The following is a 20,042-nucleotide window of genomic DNA, read 5'->3' on the forward strand; positions in this document are numbered from 1 at the left end:
TTAAAGCAATTTTGACTCTACTTTAACTCTACATTGGAACTCTTATTCCAATGGAAATTACTGTACCCCTCCCCTTTCATTATTTTTATAATGAATTTCATAGTCTCACAAGTCAAAATGAAGGTTTCTGTCTAGTGGTTGGTATTGTGCAGTGAGCTAAGCTGCCACCTGCAATGCTGGTATCCCATATTGGGTGCCAGTTCAAGTCCTGGCTGCCTCATTTCTGATCCAGCTCCCTCAACGGAAGATGGCCCAAGTACTTGGATCCCTGAAACCCAATAGGAGACTTGGATGGAGTTCTGGGCTCCTGGCTTTGACCTGGCCCAGCACTGGCCATTGTGGCCATTTGGGGAGTGAACCGGCAGTTGGAAAATTTCTTTCTCCCTCTGTCTCTGTACCACTCTGCCTTTCGAATAAATAAGTATATTTTTTAAAAAAGATTTTATTTATTTATTTGAGGTAGAGTTATAGATAGAAAGGTCTTCCTTCCGTTGGTTCACTCCCCATATGGCTGTAACAGCTGGAGCCATGCCAAACCAAAGCCAGGAGCCAGGTGCTTCTTCCTGGTCTCCCATGTGGGTGCAGGGGCCCAACCACTTGGGCCATCTTCTACTGCTTTCCCAGGCCATAGAGAGTTGGATAGGAAGAGGGGCAGCCAGGACTAGAACAGGCGCCCATATGGGATGGTGGCACTGCAGGCAGAGGATTAACCAACTGGGCCACGGCACCAGTCTCAAATACATATTTTTTAAAAATTGCTGTCTAGCAATTACCTAACAAGCATTTGCCCTTTAAATGTGTTTTTCTTTTTCTTTGCAGGAAGTATTGATGAAGATGTTGTGGTTATAGAAACTTCCTTCACTCCCCAGGTCACTGCCAATGAAGAAATTAATGTTACCTCAACTGACAGTGAAGTAGAGATTGTAACAGTTGGAGAAAGTTATCGGTGAGAACTACTTGTTCCTTTTGTGTTTGAAGTTCTAAATATAAGCATTTAAACATATTATGCTGCAGGTATTTGCATTCTTATTTTATTTGAGACCTCATTGAAGGGTGCATATACCATATTAGTGGTTTTCAAACCAGTCTGTGTTAGATAAAGCAGGGGAGATTATAAAATAAAGATGTATTGTTGCCTAGGCTCTATCCCAGATCAGTTGAACTAGAATCTTAGGCATAAGTATTTTTAATGTTTGTTGTTGTTTTTTTTTTTTTTTTTTTTTTTTTTTGACAGGCAGAGTGGACAGTGAGAGAGAGAGACAGAGAGAGAAAGGTCTTCCTTTGCCGTTGGTTCACCCTCCAATGGCCGCCGCTGCAGCCGGCGCACCGCGCTGATCCTGGCAGGAGCCAGGAGCCAGGTGCTTTTTCCTGGTCTCCCATGGGGTGCAGGGCCCAAGCACCTGGGCCATCCTCCACTGCACTCCCTGGCCATAGCAGAGAGCTGGCCTGGAAGAGGGGCAACCGGGACAGAATCCGGCGCCCCAACCGGGACTAGAACCCGGTGTGCCGGCGCCGCAAGGTGGAGGATTAGCCTATTGAGCCACGGCGCCGGCTAGGCATAAGTATTTTTAAAAATGTAATTAATGAATGTATTGATTTGAGAGTCAGAAAGAAAGAATGTGAATGATCAGGTTCACTCCTCAGTGTTGGCTAGGGCCAGAACCAAGGCGAGGAACTCAGTTTGAATCTCTCACATGGGTACAGGAATCCAATTAATTGAGCCATCACTGCTGTCTCCCATAGTCTGCGTTGATAGGAAGCTGGAATTGAATCCAGGCACTGTGAGGTAGACAGCTTAACTGCTAGGTTAAGCTCCCACTCCCTAAAACATATTTCTTGAGTTTTTATCCTTCACTCAGTAATTTCATCTAAGCCCTCAACTTATACACAAATGAAAAATTCTCATTTGTTTGGATAAATAGCTGGAAATGATACTAACTTTTTGCAGAATCACTTTGAAACCCATCCTCCCATCAAATCCTCACACTGCATTTATCGTTTGCTTTAGATGATTATAAATATTGTAATAGTTGGCCGGCGCCGCGGCTCAATAGGCTAATCCAACACCTAGCGGCGCCGGCACACCGGGTTCTAGTCCCAGTTGCCCCCCTTCCAGGCCAGCTCTCTGCTATGGCCCGGGAGTGCATTGGAGGATGGCCCAAGTGCTTGGGCCCTGCACCCGCATGGGAGACCAGGAGAAGCACCTGGCTCCTGCCTTCGGATCAGTGCGGTGCACCAGCCGCAGCACGGCGGCCATTGGAGGGTGAACCAACGGCAAAAGGAAGACCTTTCTCTGTCTCTCTTTCTCACTGTCCAAAAAAAAAAAAAATTGTAATAGTAACAGTAAAGAATTTCTTTGGTATAGCCCATATAGCAAAGTATAAATCAGTAGATGAATTTTAATTTTTGTGTTGGAATGAATTTAGAAATATATTTGTTCACTGCATTTTAATGTGTCACTGAATTTAAAAAGACAATCATACTTCTGAAGCATGATGCAAATGCACCTAGAATGTGCTTCTCCAGTGACCACTTTCTCATTGGAGTGCTTCTTCTAATGACATGGAAAAGAGTACTCTGCAGTGTGCCCCTAGTTGTTTTAATTTTTAAATGATTTTCCAAGCTCTGGGGAATATCTGTATTCTACAAAATGTGCCACACTTACCCTGTTACTGTACAAAGTGCTTAGCACAATACTGGCTCAATTTTTATAAGCTATAAAAGCTGCCAAAGGGGCCAGTGCCGTGGCTCACTTGGTTAATCCTCTGCCTGTGGCCCTGGCATCACATATGGGCGCTGGGTTCTCGTCCTGGTTGCTCCTCTTCCGATCCAGCTCTCTGCTGTGGCCCGGGAAGGCATTGGAGGATGGCCCAAGTGCTTGGGCCCTGCATCCTCATGGGAGACCAGGAGGACGCACCTGGCTCCTGGCTTCGGATTGGCACAGGCCGGCCGTGGCAGTCGTTTGGGGGTTGAACCAAGAGAAGGAAGACCTTTCTCTCTGTCTCTCTCTCTCACTGTCTAACTCTGCCTGTCCAAAAAAAAAAAAAAAAAAGCTGCCAAATAAAGGACATATTTTTCCTTGTAGAACTAGAGATCCTTGGCATGGAGATGTTTGTTGTCAAGTGGATGCATTTACCTGAGTAATAGACAATGATCTCAAAAAACCCCCGTGCTCATAATCCATAGTTATTTTCCTATTGTTACTTTGTCACCATTTAGCTGGCTCTTGGCACTTCCAGTTTAAGAGGAAATACTGATTTGTTTCAATCTTTTGCGTCAGGATTTGACAGGTGCCACTGATCATAGTGAAAACCAAGGCATCTGTGAAACTGTTCCTCCATCAACTGTTTTGGTGGTGCTCTTTCCAATAGATGCTATGGAGTTAGGATATCCTATGAAGCATTCAGGAGAGTACTGCAAAGTGTACCTGGCTCTTTGTGCAGCTATTAAGTTTCCCAGAGATAATAGATTATTCAGTCTCATCAGAGACTCAGTTTAAAAAAAAATTTTAAGCATTTTATTTATTTATTTGAAAGCCAGACTTAGAGGGAAAGAGGTGGGAGAGAGAGACACACATCTCCTTTGTGGGAGGCATCTTTTGCTGCTTTTTTCCTTTTTTTAAGATTTAATTATTTGGGGGGCGGGCGGTACTGTGGCGGAGTGGGTAAAGCCACTGCCTGCAGTGCTGGCATCCCATATGGGTGCTGGTTCTAGTCCTGGCTGCTCCACTTCTGATCCAGGTCTCTGCTATGGTCTGGGAAAGCAGAAGATGGCCCAAGTCCTTGGATTCCCTTCACCCACATGGGAGACCCAGAGGAAGCTCCTGGCTCCTGTCTTCGGATTGGCACAGCTCTGGCTGTTGCAGCCATCTGGGGAGTGAACCATCGGATGGAAGACCTCTCTCTCTCTCTCTCTCTCTCTCTCTCTCTCTCTCTTTCTGTGTAACTCTGACTTTCAAGTAAATAAATAAATCTTAAAAAAAATTTAATTATTTGTTTGTAAAGCAGAGTTACAGAGAGGCAGAGAGAGAGAGAGGATGGGGGAAAAAGAGGTCTTCCATCTGCTGATTCACTCCCCAGATGGCTGCAATGGCCAGAGCTGTGCCAATCTGGAGCCAGGAGCTTCATCTGGGTCTTCCACACAGGTGCAGGGGCCCAGGGACTTAGGCCATCTTCTACTGCTTTCCCAGGCAATAGCAAAGAGCTGGATCAGAAGTGGAGCAGTCTTGATTCGAACTGGCATCCATATGGAATGCCAGCACCACAGGTGGTGGCTTTACTTGCTGAGCCACAGTACCAGCCCCCCTCTGCTGCGTATCCAGGTACATTAGCAAGGAGCTGGATTTGAAGTGGAGCAGCCCAGACTAATCCGTTCTCAAAGGGGTTGCCAGCATCATATACAACAGTTTAACCTGCTCTGCTAGGTTGCCAGCCCCCTAAATTTCTTTGTACAGTCTTGGTCTCTAGTTGTTGAGGCCATTTTCCACCCACTTTGAACTTTGGGATTCTTTTCTGAGTGGTCGAGCTCACACCCTCAGTGACCTTCTATATTAATGTGACGCACTTACCCTTTCCATACATTGTGCTAGTCATAAGCTGATAGATGCTTATAAACAGTTTCAGTTTGAGCAGGAGAAAAAAGAAACTATTGGACTCCACTTTTTTTTTTTTTAAGGTTTTATTTATTTATCTGAGACATAGAGTTACAGACAGAGAGAAAGGTCTTCCATCGGCTGGTTCACTCCCCAAATGGCCACTATGGCCAGAGCTGGGCCATTCTGAAACTATGAGCCAGGAGCTTCTTTCGGGTCTCCCATGCAAGTGCATGGGCCCAACCACTTGGGCCATCTTCTGCTACTTTCCCAGGCCATAGCAGAGAGCTGGATCAGAAGAGCAGTCAGGACATGAACCAGCACCCATATAGGATGCTGGTGCCGTAGACAGAGGCTTAGCCTACTGCGTCACAGTGCAGGCCCCAAGACCCCACTTTGCCAAGACAGATTTTTTTTTTGCCCTGGAAATTTAGGAGTGTGTACTCTACTTATTATCCCCATGTACTCTCAATCTAGATCATAGTGAATCCTTAAAATGTATATATATCTAAAAGTAATATGCCCTCACATACTTAAAAGATAATAAACATGTTAGATGTTTATGTTCATGGTCATGTGTTTTAAAATTGAAAGTAACTCAATTGATTTTCCCTATGGCTAACGAACTAGTAAAGTTTCCGCAGTATCCTTACTTGACTCCAGGAAATACCTTGGGTGCCAATTTATTTCTTAGTTTTTATATATATATATATATATATATATATATATATATATATATAAATAAATAAATTGTTTGAGAGGCAGAGAGAGAGGTCTTCCATCTGCTGGTTTACTCTGCAAATGGCCACAGAGGCGGAGCTGGGCCAATCAGGAGCCAGGAGCTTCTTCAGGGACTTCTGTATGAGTACAGGGGCCTAAGCACTTGGGCCATCTCCACTGCTTTCCCATGCCGTGAGCAAAGAGCTGGATCAGAAGAGGAGCAGTCAGGACTTGAACTGGTGCCCATATGGGATGTCAGCGCCTCAGGTAGAGACAGCCTTCTATGCCACAGCGCTGGCCCCTATTTCTTAGTATTTTTTAAAGATAGTACCAGGAGCTTAGCTAGTTTATTACTCACAGAGTCATGTTTTGCAAATTCAATCTAGGCCAAACATTAGAAGATCATGTGGATGTTACTAAATGTGTAGGGTGTTATTTTAAAATTTTTGCTATTACCATAAAATGTAAACAATTGATTATAACCCAGGTGGATATTCAAAATAACCATTGAAGAGTACTTTTCTTGAAGCAAAATCCTGTATTTTACACTAATGATGGGTTTAACCTAACTTTTTTTTTCTCTGGGGTGTGTTGAGTTGGTTGATTTGGTGATTGCTTCATTCAGCCAAGTTTGTTGAGTTTCAGGCATTGTGCTGATATTAACTTTTAATTCAGTTACCATTCTTTTCTTTGGAGGAAGTCTTGCACGAAGTATTTATTTTGTATGAAAGACTTATGGATTTCTAGGGTGGCTAAAATTTTTGTTCTTTACATTTAAGGTCTCGTTCAACCCTTGGGCACTCCAGATCTCACTGGAGCCAGGGGTCAAGTTCTCACACAAATCGGCCACAGGAGCCACGGAACCGCAGTAGAATTTCTACTGTTATACAGCCCTTGAGGCAAAATGCAGCAGAAGTTGTGGACCTTACTGTTGATGAAGATGGTAAGATGGAACTATGTAGGATTATGAAGGGAATTTGATAAACTATCTTAGTGTAGTAGAAACATTTCATAATGGTTACTGGTAAGCCATATATGAGTGTTAATTTTGGGAGTTAGCTATAAATTGGGGGGAAGAGATGTCTAGTGAAAGGAAAGAGTAAATAAGTGGGAAGAATTGGAGGCCTTTTGCCATCTGCTGTTATATGAGCTGCTTGCTGTTTGGGTGACTTTCAGAGTACTAGAACTTTGAAATTATATTTATGGAGAGATAATTTATTCTCACTGTCTGCAATAACTCATCATTCTCAGTTTTTGTTTTGAAGGACCATACATTATCTTTTAAAAGGCAGTAATTAATGTACTAGGAATTAATTAATGATTACTCACAGTTAATTAAATATAGGGTTACTATTTTGGAAACATTTTGTATGTTTTCCCATGTAACAACTGTTAGCCAGGAAGTAGAAAGTGACACAGTAGCCTTTTCCCTATTAGAATTAAAGTTCAACCAGAATTTAGTTTACTAAGTTAAAAGTATTCCAATGATCATTCAATGCCCCCTATTACCACTAGTTTTTCTTTCTTTTAAGATCTCTCTATTTATTTGAAAGGCATAGAGAGAGAGAGAGAGATCTTCCATTCACTGGTTCACTCCCCAAATAGCCTCAATGGCTGTAACTGGGCTGATTCGAAGCCAGAAACCAGGAGCTTCTTCTGGGTCTCCCACGTGGGTGCAGGGGCCCAAGCACTTGGGACAACCCCAGGTTTTTTCCCAGGTACATTAAAAGGGAGCTGGATCAGAAGTGGAGTACCTAGGACTTGAACCAGTGCCCATATAGGATGCAGCACTGCCGGTGGAGGCTTAACCTTCCATGCCACAGCGCCAGCTGCTCCCACTAGTTTTTCTAAGTGAAAATTCCTTTCTTATTAAAAATAAATCCAGTGGCTGGCATTGTGGTATAGTGGGTAAAGCTGCTGCCTCCTGTGACTCTGGCATCAAATATTGGTGCTGGTTTGTGTCCTGTGTACTCCAGTTCTGATCCATCTGTTTGCTAATGGCCTGGGAAAGGCAGTGCAAGATGGCCCAAATGTTTGTGCCTCTGCCACCCATGTGGGAGACCTAGATGGAAGCTTCTGGCTCTTGGCCTTGATCTGGCTCAGCCCTAGCTATTGCAGCTACCTGGGGGGTGGAGCCAGTGGACGGAAGATCTCTCTCTCCCTGTCTCTCCTTTTCTTTGAGTAACTGACTTTCAAATAAATAAATAGATCTTTAAAAAATAATAAAATAAAAACCAGAACTTAGGTATGTTAGTTAGATTACTAGTTCTCAACAGCAGACCGTTTTATCCTCCAGAGACAGTTGGCAACAGATATCTTGGGTTCTCACAGTTGGGCAAGGGTGATACTGACCTCTAATGGATTTAGACCAGGGATGCTGCTTCACATCTTGTTGTGTATAGGGCAGCTCCTTCCTCACAAACAAAAATAATTGTCTTGGCCAAAATGTCAGTATTGTGAATATTGAGAAACCTTGAGTTAAACCCTTTGCAAATAGACAGAGGTTCTCCCTCCCGTTATCTCCCCTCCCCTCCCCTTCCCTCTTTCATGAAAATTTGTTTATTTGAATGAAAGCACAATAGAGAGAAAGGGAAAAAAGATATCTTCTGTCTGGATTCATTCCCCAAAAGGCTGCAATGGCTAGGTATGGGCCAGACCAAAGCCAGGAGCCCTGAACTTCATCCTGGTCTCCCACATGGGTTGCAGGGTTCCAACTAGTTGGGACCATCTCCCACTGCCTTCCTAGGCACATTAGCAGTGAGCTGGATTAGAAGCAGAGTAATCAGGGCTCAAATTAGCACTCTGATATGGAATGTGGGAATTGCACTTGGTGTCTTTACCCACTGCATCACAACAATGTCTTCCCTCCCCCACCATTCCTGTTCATCTTTTAATGTCTAAGGGGGTTCCCATAGGGTTAATAGGCACTATTTGTGTCTGAGGAAATAGCCTGCCCCACTGCATTTTATATAGAAGCAACTGTTCTCTCATTCCATAGCACATCAAGAAAGTCCTGTCTTTGCAGATTAAATTGTTGTGACTATGCTTTGGACAGATTTAGTTTCCATGTTCTTAGTTTTTTTTTTTTTTTTTTTTTTTTTTTTTTTTTTAAGATTATTTTATTCATTTTTTTTTATTTGAAAGAGTTACAGAGAAAGGAAGAGACAGAGATCTTCCATCTGCTGGTTCATTTCTCAAATGGCCACAAGGGCTGGAGCTGAGCCGATCTAAGCCAGGGGCCAGGAGCCTCTTCTGGGTCTCCCACGTGAGTGCAGGGTCCCAAGGACTTAGGCTGTCCTCCGCTGCTTTCTCAAGCACGTTAACAGGGATCTGGATTGGAAGTGGAGCAGCAGGCACTTGAGCCGGCGTCTATATGGGATGCCGGCTCTGTATGCCAGGGTTTTAACCTGCCGTACCATAGTGCCGGGCCCCATGTTATCGATTTCAAGCAACCAGTTTATACTCAGATGTTTAAAATTGAACTCATAAGTTGAGGTTTGCCTGAAGTTTCTTTACTTTCTACTTAAAAAATTTGAATTTTTATTAGAAAGTATTGATGAATATTTGTAAAATAATCTGAAAACAGGCAGCTCATGGAAAATGAGATTAAAACATATCTTAATCATAGCTAATGCTTATTAACTGATTATTACATAAAACATCATACAAAGTGGATTGCATGCATGATCTCAGTTTATCCTAATGGTTTTATAATGTGATGTTACTTTCCCAGTTCTACCAATGAGGAAATGGAGAATGGGTTTCGTAACTTACCCATAGTTAGTCCATCAGTGGTGAAATCAGAACTGCTATCTCTGGGCCTGTGTTGTGGCACAGTGGGTTAAGCCACTTCCTGTGACACTTGTATCCCATATGGGTGCCAGTTCAAGTCCCAATGCCCCACTTCTGATCCAGCTCCCTGCCAGTGTGCTGGGGAAGGCATTGGATGATGGCCCAAGTGTTTGGGCCCCTACTACCCATGTGGAAGACTCAGATGAAGCTCCTGGCTCCTGACTTTGGCCTGTGCAACTCTGGCCTTTGTGGGCATTTTTGGGGTAAACCTGCAGATGGAAGATTTCTGTCTGTCTCTCTCTCTAACTCTGCCTTTCATGTAAATAAATAAATCTTAAAAAAAATAAAAAGCTATCCAAGGAGTCTGACCCTAGAAAGTACAATTTGTAACTCTGTTCTAACAGACTGCAACCATATTTGGGCTTAGTAGAGGAACTTCTACTGTCCTTTTTAGTCTTTTCTTTACCTGAAAAACTATTTAGTCATATAAATTACTGGAATATGAATAGATATGTGTTGAATTTTTTTAAATGCAACAATCATAATTTGTGAGTTTGTTGTAGTTTAGCTTTGTGAAAATGTTCTTTACCATATACACTTATTAGAAAGCTTATATTTTTAATGTTTATTTCATTTTAGAAATTTTAAATGTTAACTTGGATTGAAATATAATCTGTTCCTGCTTTTGATATGCTAAATATTTTTGTGTTTTGTAGAACCTACTGTAGTACCAACCACTTCTGCAAGAATGGAATCACAAACTACTAGCGCTTCCATTAACAATTCAAATCCATCTACCTCTGAGCAGTCTTCTGATGCTGCTCCAGCTGTCACCAGTAGCCAGCCTTCCACAGTGTCAGAGACTTTAGCTACCCTTACAAGCAATAGTACAACTGGTACTTCTATAGGAGGTATGTAAAAAAGTGTAGAGGGTGACTTTTTGTCATTACATTCATTTTGGAAAGTATTTTTTTTAAGATTTATTTTATTTATTTGAAAGAGCTAATGAGAGAGAGAGAGACAGAGAGAGAGGTCTTTAATTCTCTGGTTCACTCCCCAGATGGCCACAACGGCTGGAGATGTGCCGATCTGAAGTCAGGAGCCAGGAGCCTCCTCCAGGTCTCCCACGTGGGTGCAGGGGCCCAAGGACTTGGGCCATCCTCCACTGCTTTCCCAGGCCATAGCAGAGAGCTGGATTGGAAGAGGAGCAGCCAGGACTATAACCGGCGCCCATATGGGATGCCAGTGCTTCAGGCCAGGGCTTTAACTCGCTGTGCCACAACGCTGGCTCCAGTATTATTGTTTTTAAGGTTAAAATTTTAGCTGTGTTAGCAAGAAAGGTATTCTTCAGTTTGCACAAACAACTCAATTTAAAAATTGACAAAGGACAGGGCCGGTGCTGTGGCCCGGGAGAGAGTGGAGGATGGCCCAAATGCTTGGGCCCCTGCACCCGCATAGGAGACCAGGAAGCAGCACCTGGCTCCTGGCTTCGGATCGGCGTGGCGTGCCAGCCGTAGCGTCCATTTAGGGAGTGAACAAATGGAAGAAGACCTTTTTCTCTGTCTCTCTCACTAACTCTGTCATATAAATAAATTTAAAAAAAACCATAATGGAAGATCTTGTGATATTTTGCAATTTTTAAAATCAATTTTTGTTGGTACCTAATAATTTGTGATGGGAAAGATAATCACCATTACACATTCTGGTAAATATGAGCCTTTTGAAAAATTTAGACTTTGAGGAAAATCCCAGTAAATACAACTACTCAAAATTATGTATAGGTTAAGAATGTGCTGTTAGTATCACATTCTTATTTACACAGACTTGATTTTATTAAACATTTCTTTTTTTTTTTTTTTTTTTTAAGATTTATTTATTTATATGAAAGTCAGAGTTACAGAGAGAGAGAGAGAGGTCTTCCATCCGCTGGTGTACTCCCCAATTAGTCACAATAGCTGGAGCTGCGCTGATCCAAAGCCAGGGCCAAAAGCTTCTTCCGGGTTTCCCATGAGGGTGCAGGGGCCTAAGGACTTGTGCCATCTTCTACTGCTTTCCCAGGGCATAGCAGAGAGCTGGATCGGAAATGGAGCAGCTGGGACTTGAACCGGCACCCATATGGGATGCTGGCACTGCAGGCAGTGGCTTTATGCACTATGCCACAGCACTGGACCCTAAACATTTCTTAATTCTCTGTTTATTTACTGACAGTTTTATAGAGATCTTTGATGATCTAATTATTTGCCTTTTTTTTTTTTTTTCCTGTTTCAAGATGACTCAAGGAGAACTGCTTCTAGTTCTGTAACGGAAACTGGCCCTCCTGCTATGCCGAGATTACCTTCCTGCTGTCCTCAACACTCACCATGTGGAGGATCATCACAGAATCACCATGCATTAGGACATCCACACACAAGTTGCTTTCAGCAGCATGGTCATCATTTTCAACATCACCACCACCACCATCATACTCCCCACCCAGCTGTTCCAGTTTCTCCTTCTTTTGCTGATCCTACTTGCCCTGTGGAAAGACCTCCACAAGTACAAGCACCTTGTGGAACAAATAGTAGCTCTGGTACCAGCTACCATGACCAGGTATGGGAATTTGAGGAGAGTCAGTTATTCTTCTCTCCCCTTCTCCTTTAATTGTGATAACTTATGGGAACCAGGGTGGGTTGCCAGTGATAAATTTTATTAAGTCTTCAAGATTTTCAGATGGTCTAAATTATTGCAGTTCATTGATGAATTCAGAAATTTGGAAAATCAGGGATGCCACCTAATCTAAAAGTGACTTTTTTATTCTGGAATGAATCTTGGTGTTTTCGGTTAATATTATAGGATTATAGGTGATTCTGATCTTTGGGATGTTATTTTAAACAAAATGTTGAATCTACGGTGTTAGTCTAATTCAGAGAAACTGAAAAATTATCAGTTTTTCCCTTCTAACTCCTACTTGGAGTTCACTATAACTTCCACTTATCTAGAAATATGCGACCTTCATGGATGCAAAACTGAGGCATAGCTTTTCAGGAGCAGATAAGGTTTTCAATTTATGGAGAATTGAAATGTCAGCAAAAAAATTATAAATAAATAAGTTAGTTGATATTGGTGAGTAATAAGATGCCAATAATATTAAATTAGCAATCATGATCATGCTGAGTAACTTTTTGATATGTTGTTCTGTTTATAATCATGATATAAGCCTGAGTGTTATATACCTTCAAAATCAAAAGATGTAATTTCAGGGACAAATTGTAACTTTGACATATGTACTAGAAAAGAATCCTGGAAAAAAGTCAGAATGAAAATTCAGAACATGTGCTCTTCTGTATCACCTGACCTTTCCTGAAGTTCTTGTTTTATCTTTTAACATTTTGGCGGTTATCTCTTCTGGATCAGACAAATTGAAAATAAGAAAGAGGGGTGTTTCCTTAAATGCAAAGTTTGCTATTATCAAGAGCAAATTTGAAAGGATTTAGTAGAAAATATGGTTAAAAAGATTTTAGATGTTATTTTGGTTCTGGGAATACCTTTAGGTATTATCTGTATTTTTTCTACCTCTTGGAAATGAATTAACATCAAAGAAAACTTACATGAACTGAATGAAAGGCTCTGCTTAAATGTAATACATCCTTTTACTCCATATTTATAGTGAAAGGGGACTTTGTAAAGATAGTAGGAAAACGGTGGAGAAGTAGGTCTCCTAGCTCCTCCTACATTCATTAAAGAGCTTCCAAAAGCTTGGCCTGTGACTCATAGGATATTCTGTTGTATTAATAAAATAATGCAGCAGGTTTTAAGAGATCAGTTGAACATATATTTTTTCAACCCAAATCATTAATTATAGATAAAATCTCTTAAAGTTTTTTTTTTTTTTTTTTTTTTAATTTATCTGAAAGGCAGAGTTAGAGGGACAGAAAGAGATCTTTCTTCTATCCATTGGTTTACTCCCCAAATGGTTGCAAACCAAAGCCTGGAACTCATCCTGGCCTCCCACATGGGTGGCAGAGGCCCAAGCCATCTTCTGCTGCTTTCCTAGGTGCTTTAACAGGGAGTGGAGCAGCCAGGACTCAAACTGACACTCATATGGGATGCCATCATTGCAGGTGGTGGTTTAATCTGCTGTGCCATAGCACTGGCTCCCCTTATATAAGCTCTGTTTGTTGTAAAATGAATATAACCATTTCCCCATCTATAATTAGAGGCATTTGGACTTTAAACAAAATTTGAGAACAGTGAGATCCTAGGCATTCAGTATTGGTAATGGGCATGAAGATGAATATAAAGTGAGATTTTTTTTTTGAAGATTTATTTTATTTATTTGAAAGAGTTAGAAAGGTTGAGCTAGAGAGAGAAAGAGGTCAGTCTTCCATCCACTGGTTCGCTCCCCAAATGTTTGCGACGGCCAGAGCTAAGCTGATCCAAAGGCAGAAGCCAGGAGTTTCTTCCAGGTTTCCTACATGGGTGCAGGGGCCCAGGGACTTGGGCCATCTTCTGCTTTCCCAGAAGAGAGTTGGATCGGAAATGGAGCAGCTGCGACTCGAACTGGTGCCCACATGGGATGCCAGCCCTTCAGGCTGGGGCTTTAACGCACTGTGCCACAGCACCTGCCTCTAGAGTAAGATTTTGAAGATAACAGTTTGAGATTCAAATAGATGTCTGGCCGGTGCCGCGGCTCACTAGGCTAATCCTCCGCCTGTGGCGCCGGCATCCCGGGTTCTAGTCTCGGTTGGGGTGCCGGATTCTGTCCTGGTTGCCCCTCTTCCAGGCCAGCTCTCTGCTGTGGCCAGGGAGTGCAGTGGAGGATGGCCCAAGTGCTTGGGCCCTGCACCCCATGGGAAACCAGGATAAGCACCTGTCTCCTGGCTTCGGATCAGCACGGTGCGCTGGCCGTAGCAGCCATTGAGGGGTGAACCAACGGCAAAAGGAAGACCTTCCTCTCTGTCACTCTCTCTCACTGTCCACTCTGCCTGTCCCAAAAAAAAAAAAAAAAAAAAAAAATTCTGCGAAAAAATAGATGTTTGGAGGACTCTGAAACTAGTCATCTGCTCATGAGATAACCTTATATGGTCTTCATTTGATTCGTGCTTAGGCACTGCAGGAACTTGAGGAATGGAAGAAGAAACTATTTATCTGATAATTTGTGATATGATTGAGTGCCATGTTATGGCTAGGCCAGAAAGAGGCCTTTAAACAGAGAAGTGGCAGTAGTCACCTTACTGTGCCCTTGAGTGTGGCTAAATTAGTACAATGCATTTATAATCTTTGTAAAGTAGTATCATTTCCCCTGTCTATTCATCTTTTCATCATCTTCCCTTTTCTAGAACTTAATTGAAATGATGGAATTGTGGAGAGGGTTCTCATTGTTTGTTTTTTCCCCCCTTTTTATCATTTAATTTTTCCTTTAATTCTTTTAGGAGAACCTTTACCAAACTTTGTACTCAGTATTCTTAATCACTGTCTAGAGACAAATACGAGAAGAAACTTGCTCACCTTCATGAGATATTATTAATTTAGTCCATTTACTGATATTAATCTGAATAGTGGGGAAAGGGTTTGAACCATAAATTCACATTCTCACCACATTAATAATAAGCTTTATTTCCCTGGAATGAGGACATGTATTATATCTGCCAACTCAACAGAAGGAGGCCAGACATGTGTTTAACTGGTTGTAAACACACAATAGAGAAGAAAAGTACTCTTCCTTTTGTCCTTCATACAGTTTCTGCTGTACAGTACCACCCTTCAGCATCCGGAGTTTTTGTTTTTATTATTTTCTTTCTTCGTTTTTTTTTTTATTATTATTTATTTTATTTATAATGCAGAGTTAGAGTCAGAGGGAGAGTCAGAGAGAGAGAGAGAGAGAGAGAGAGAGAGAGAGAGAGATCTTCCATCTGCTGGTTAACTCCCCAGATGGTCTCAGTGGCTGGAGAGATCTTCCATCTGCTGGTTAACTCCCCAGATGGTCTCAGTGGCTGGAGCTGGGCTGATCCAAAGCCAGGAACAGGAGTTTTCTTCTGGATCTCCCACACAAGTACAGGGGCCCAAGGACTTGGACCATCTTCCACTGCTTTCCCAGGTCATAGCAGGGAGCTAGATCAGAAGTGGAACAGCCAGATCTCAAATTGGTGCCCATTTGAGATACCAGCACTGCACATGGTAGCTTGATCTGCTCCACCACAGCACCAGCCCCCTTTTTTTCTTTTTTAAAAGAGTAATTTATTTATTTTGAAATAAATAGAGTTACAGAGAGAAAAACAGAGATAGAGATCATCCGTCTGCTGATTCACACCCTAGAAGGCCACATGGTCAGTGCTGGGCCAGGCCAAACCCAGGAGCTTCATCTGGATGTCCCCTGTGAGTGGCAGAACCCAAACACTTTGGGCGTCTTCTGCTGCTTTTCCCAGACCATTAGCAGGGAGCTGGATTGGAAGTAGAGCATCCATGACATGAACCAGTTCCTATGTTGGGATGCCAACACTGCAGGTGGTGGCTTTATCTGCTATGCCACAAGATCAGCCCCGTTTTTGGTTATGTGTTGTTTTTGAGATTTTTATTTTTTATTTATTTGAAAGGCAGAGTTACAGAGAAGGCAGAGGCAGAGAGAGAGAGAAAGAGAGAGAGAGAGAGTTTTCCATCTACTGGTTCACTCCCCAAATGGCTGTGACGGCCAGAGCTGCGCCAACCCGAAGCCAGGAGCCAGAAGCTTCTTCTGGATCTCCCACGCGGGTGCCGGGGCCCAAGGACTTGGGCCATCTTCTACTGCTTTCCCAGGCCATAGCAGAGAGCTGGATCAGAAGTGGAGCAGCCGGGATTCGAACTGGCGCCAATATGGGATGCTGGCACTGCAGGGGGCGGCTTTACCTGCTATGCCACAGTGACAGTCCCCAGCCCTCTGTTTCTATTATTTTCTGAGCCTGGAGCCTATGGAAAGTAAATAGATTGCTATGGTTTTTCTGAGAACTGCTGGGTGATCTGGACCTCTGCCAAATGCATTATGCTGACTTTTTTTTTTTCTCTACTGTCTCTCAGCTTATAGTATTGAAAAGTTCCTGTGTATATTTCCATATATGATCTTTAATCATATTTGAAAATTACAGCTATACTGAAACTAAGCAGTAGGCTTATCTTTAAATTACTTAAGAATACAAAGTAGAAATTCTTATACTATATTCTAGAGTGGAAGGTCAAAGTGTTTTATTTAGAATTTTCCAAATAGAAAAGAAAAACAATGATGAGTAGAGATGAAATCTAGAAACTGATTTATTACCTGTCTTAGTAAATGGGCCTTCCCTATGATCGTATTCCTATGCCAAGGAATCAATTATTTTATTTAAGTTTTGAAAGGAGGCAAATGAAAAAGGCTAAGAGGCCGTGCTAACTCATTAATTAGCCTGAATAATTTTATGTCCTTTGTTATTTTGGCTAAAATAGTTTTGTTTGCACTATTAGTTTTAGTTGAATGCTTGCTGCATGCACTGAAGTTTGGGAATTTGGGGAAGACGGGTTTTTACCTAGAACCTTAATGTTTCCAGTGGTGTCGTAATTTTTTCTAAAGGAATCCTAAATTTCTGTTCGTAATTTTAGATAAAGGGATGCTTTTAATGTTTCTAAGATGAGAAACAGACTTTAAATAATATGAGTTAAATTTTTGTTTATCTTGAGGTATGATGTTTTATTTTTAAAATTTATTTCAAATTTTAAGTATAAAACTACTATAGTTTTCACAATCTAAGATCATACAGTATTTTTCTGGTGCTCAGTAAATAGGTCTTCACACTAAGAATCTTACCATTTTCAAATTAATTTCAAGGTTATATCTTTCTAGGTTTCATTAGGAAAACAGTTACAGTATAACTTGAAACAATGTTTTGACCAGACTTAGAAGGATAAAATACAGTTCCTCTCTACATAGCAGGCTTTGCCAGTAGACCTGAGCAACAGCGCTATCAGAAGCCACGGGAGTGGTGGTTTTCACGGAGCATCTGCGTTTGACCCCTGTTGCCCTGTCTCTACAACCCGAGCTGCAATCTTTGGCCATCAGGCTGCTGCCGCTGCCCCTAGTCAGCCATTATCAATAGATGGTTATGGATCAAGCATGGTTGCACAGCCACAGCCACAGCCTCCTCCACAACCTTCTCTCTCATCATGTCGACATTATATGCCGCCTCCTTGTAAGTATAATGTAATGTATTATACATTCCTCTGTGAACTGACTTCATTAGTCCTAATTCATAAATGTCTAGTATTTATCAGACTTAATCCTGAGAGAGTTTTTCCCATTTTAATTTTTGTGAAAGTGGGATACATTGTATGGCACTTTAGATTCTTAAAAAAATATGTTTTTGGGAATTTATATTCTTTAGGAGTAACCAAAGAAATGTGACAGTTTAGTGTTTCTAGGCAAAGTGAAGTATATTTTGTCCTAGAATTCTCAAGCTGTTAACTTAGGCATAAGAGAGAATTCTTTGACAGAAAGTATTACTAGGTGGAAAAATGTTTTTATATTCAGTTTTTCGGGTAATTAAAATAGAACCAGTCATGGCTTTTCTAACTAAATTGAAATTCCTTAGATATAAGAAATGATACACTCAAGCTTTGTCGCATACTTGCCACTTTGTTAGTTTAGAAGCTTTCTTTGATAATAAACAGTGAAAATTTGTGCCAGAGGTAAACCAGGAAGTTAGCAAGGAAACTTTTGGTAATATGCAAGGAATTTCTCTAATTTATAATTATTTAATTTCTTCTTTTTCTCAGTAATATAAGTACTGTACATCCAGCAGGCATAGTTGGAATCAAATTGGAATTTGTGCAGTGAAACTGGAGATGTATTTTTTACTTTATTGATAATGCATCTTAAAATGTAAAGTGTGAGAAGACAAGTTTAGAAACAGTTTTGGCAAAGCATTGACCAGTGAACAAAATTTGTTTATGAACAGTGCTGTGATATAAAGGCTGTTTTGTGTTGATATTTTAAAATCAATCAGTCAATTAATTGATTAATTAGAAGGGCACAGTGACAGAGCCAGAGGGTTTTAAAACACTTTGACCAAAGTGGAGGAAGAGGGATACTTTTCTCGCTTCTGGTTCATTCTCCAAATGGTAGTTACAGCCCAAGCTGGATCAGACTGAAGCCAGGAACCACGAACTCTGTCCTGGTCTCCCACATTGATTGCACAGGCACAAGGACTTGGGCCATCTTTTGCTGCTTTCCCACACACATTAGCAGGATGCTGGATTGGAAGCAGAGTAATCAAGATTCAACCTGGGACTCTGATATGAGATGCTGATGTTACAAGTGATGGCTTAACCCATTGCACCACAATGCCAGGCCCCCTTTGATAATCTTTTATTATAGATATCTCAATATATGCCATTTTTCCTGCCCCTCCACTTTAAAAAATAACATACTGAAGCAATTTCTAAGTCAGTATGTTTCTTTTTAAATGTCATAATAAATAAACGTTTTAGATCTAAGCTTGTTTTACCTTTATTGTAAAAGCATTTTGTGTACATTCTAAAAATTTAAATTGTGTAGAATGATGTAAAATGAGAATTTAAAAGCCCTTTTTGGAGGCACAGTGGTTAAGATGCTGCTTGGGATGCCTGCATCCCATATTGGAATGCTTGGATTTGAGTACTGGCTCCACTTCCAATTCCAGCTTCTTGATAATGTTCACAATGGACAGCAGCAGGTTGATGGCTCAAGTAGCTGAGTCTCTGTCATTGATGTGGAAGACCAAGATTGAATTCCTGCTTCTGGCTTCTACCTGGCCCAGCCCCAGTTCTGTGGGCTTTTGGGAAGTGAGCAAGCAGGTGAGAGAGCTCTCAGTCTGTTTCTGCCTTGGAAATAAATAAGTTACTGTTTAAAAAAATGATTTTTTTAAGATTTATTTATTTGAAATTCAGAGTTACACAGACAGATAAGGAGAGGCGGGGGGCAGGAGGGAGGGAGGGAGGGAGGGAGGGAGGGAGGGAGGTATGTCTTTCATCTGCCGGTTCACTCCCCAATTGGCTGCAATGGCTGGAGCTGCGCTGCTCTGAAGCCAGGAGCTTCTTCCAGGACTCCCATGTGGGTGCAGGGGCCCAAGCACTTGGGCCATCCTCTGCTGCTTTCCCAGGCCATCGCAGAGAGCTGGAGAGGAAGTGGAATGCCGGGTCTCAAACTGGCGCCCATATGGGATGCCGGCACTGCAGGTGGTGGTTTAACCTGATACGCCACAGTACTGGCCCTTAAAAAAATGCATTTTTTAAAAAAATGTATTTATTCATTTATTTTGACAGGCAGAGTTAGACAGTGAGAGAGAGAAAGACAGAGAGAAAGATCTTCCTTTTTCTGTTAGTTCACCCCCCAAGTGGTCGCTACAACCTGCGCGCTGCACCGATCCGAAGCCAGGAGCCAGGTGCTTCCTCCTGGTCTCCCATGCAGGTGCAGGGCCCAAGGACCTGGGCCATCCTCCACTGCCCTCCCGGGCCACAGCAGAGAGCTGGACTAGAAGAGGACTCACATCTCATTAATATTAACACCTTAGAGGTTAACTGTATATCTTGGGTTTCTTCCGTATTAGTACATAAAAATACGTTAATATACCCCTTTCCTTTTTCTTCCTGCTCATTGCTTTTTAATAACCTCATAATCATTGTATATTAACTCATTCCTTTGTTGATGGACATTTAAATTGTTTCTGCTTGTTTGAGTCTCTATAGGAGTCAGATTGTGATGGCAAAAGGATAAACTTTCAAGTAAATACTATTAAATTTCAGAGGATTGCACCGGTTTACATTACTCATTGGGAATGTATGAATGAAAATAAAAATAGGGAATTTGAATTGCATTCTCTTCTGTTGGAGACAGTTTGATAATCTTGCTGTAGACTCCTTTTTATAAAAGGAGTATTTTTATATACACATACATACATAAATCCTTATGCCCCTGCAGCCT

The 20,042-nt window shown here is 41.7% G+C and overlaps 1 protein-coding gene across 42 annotated transcripts in view; it reads left to right on the plus strand.

The window, feature by feature from the left end:
• RNF111 (ring finger protein 111) overlaps nucleotides 1–20,042 on the plus strand; it is a 136,434-nt gene that overhangs the window by 97,732 nt on the left and 18,660 nt on the right. For 27 of the 42 annotated variants that reach the window (XM_017347988.3, XM_017347990.3, XM_017347991.3 and 24 more), the window contains 5 exons: nucleotides 820–946; nucleotides 6,091–6,254; nucleotides 9,820–10,014; nucleotides 11,373–11,692; nucleotides 17,016–17,274. In XM_017347988.3, coding sequence (XP_017203477.2) covers nucleotides 820–946; nucleotides 6,091–6,254; nucleotides 9,820–10,014; nucleotides 11,373–11,692; nucleotides 17,016–17,274 — 1,065 coding nt within the window. The remainder of the gene's footprint in view (nucleotides 1–819; nucleotides 947–6,090; nucleotides 6,255–9,819; nucleotides 10,015–11,372; nucleotides 11,693–17,015; nucleotides 17,275–20,042) is intronic. The other 15 variants (XM_017347989.3, XM_070054264.1, XM_070054265.1 and 12 more) reach the window with 1 other exon arrangement.

The sequence above is a fragment of the Oryctolagus cuniculus genome, chromosome 12 (assembly GCF_964237555.1).
Source record: "Oryctolagus cuniculus chromosome 12, mOryCun1.1, whole genome shotgun sequence".
Lineage (NCBI taxonomy): Eukaryota > Metazoa > Chordata > Mammalia > Lagomorpha > Leporidae > Oryctolagus > Oryctolagus cuniculus.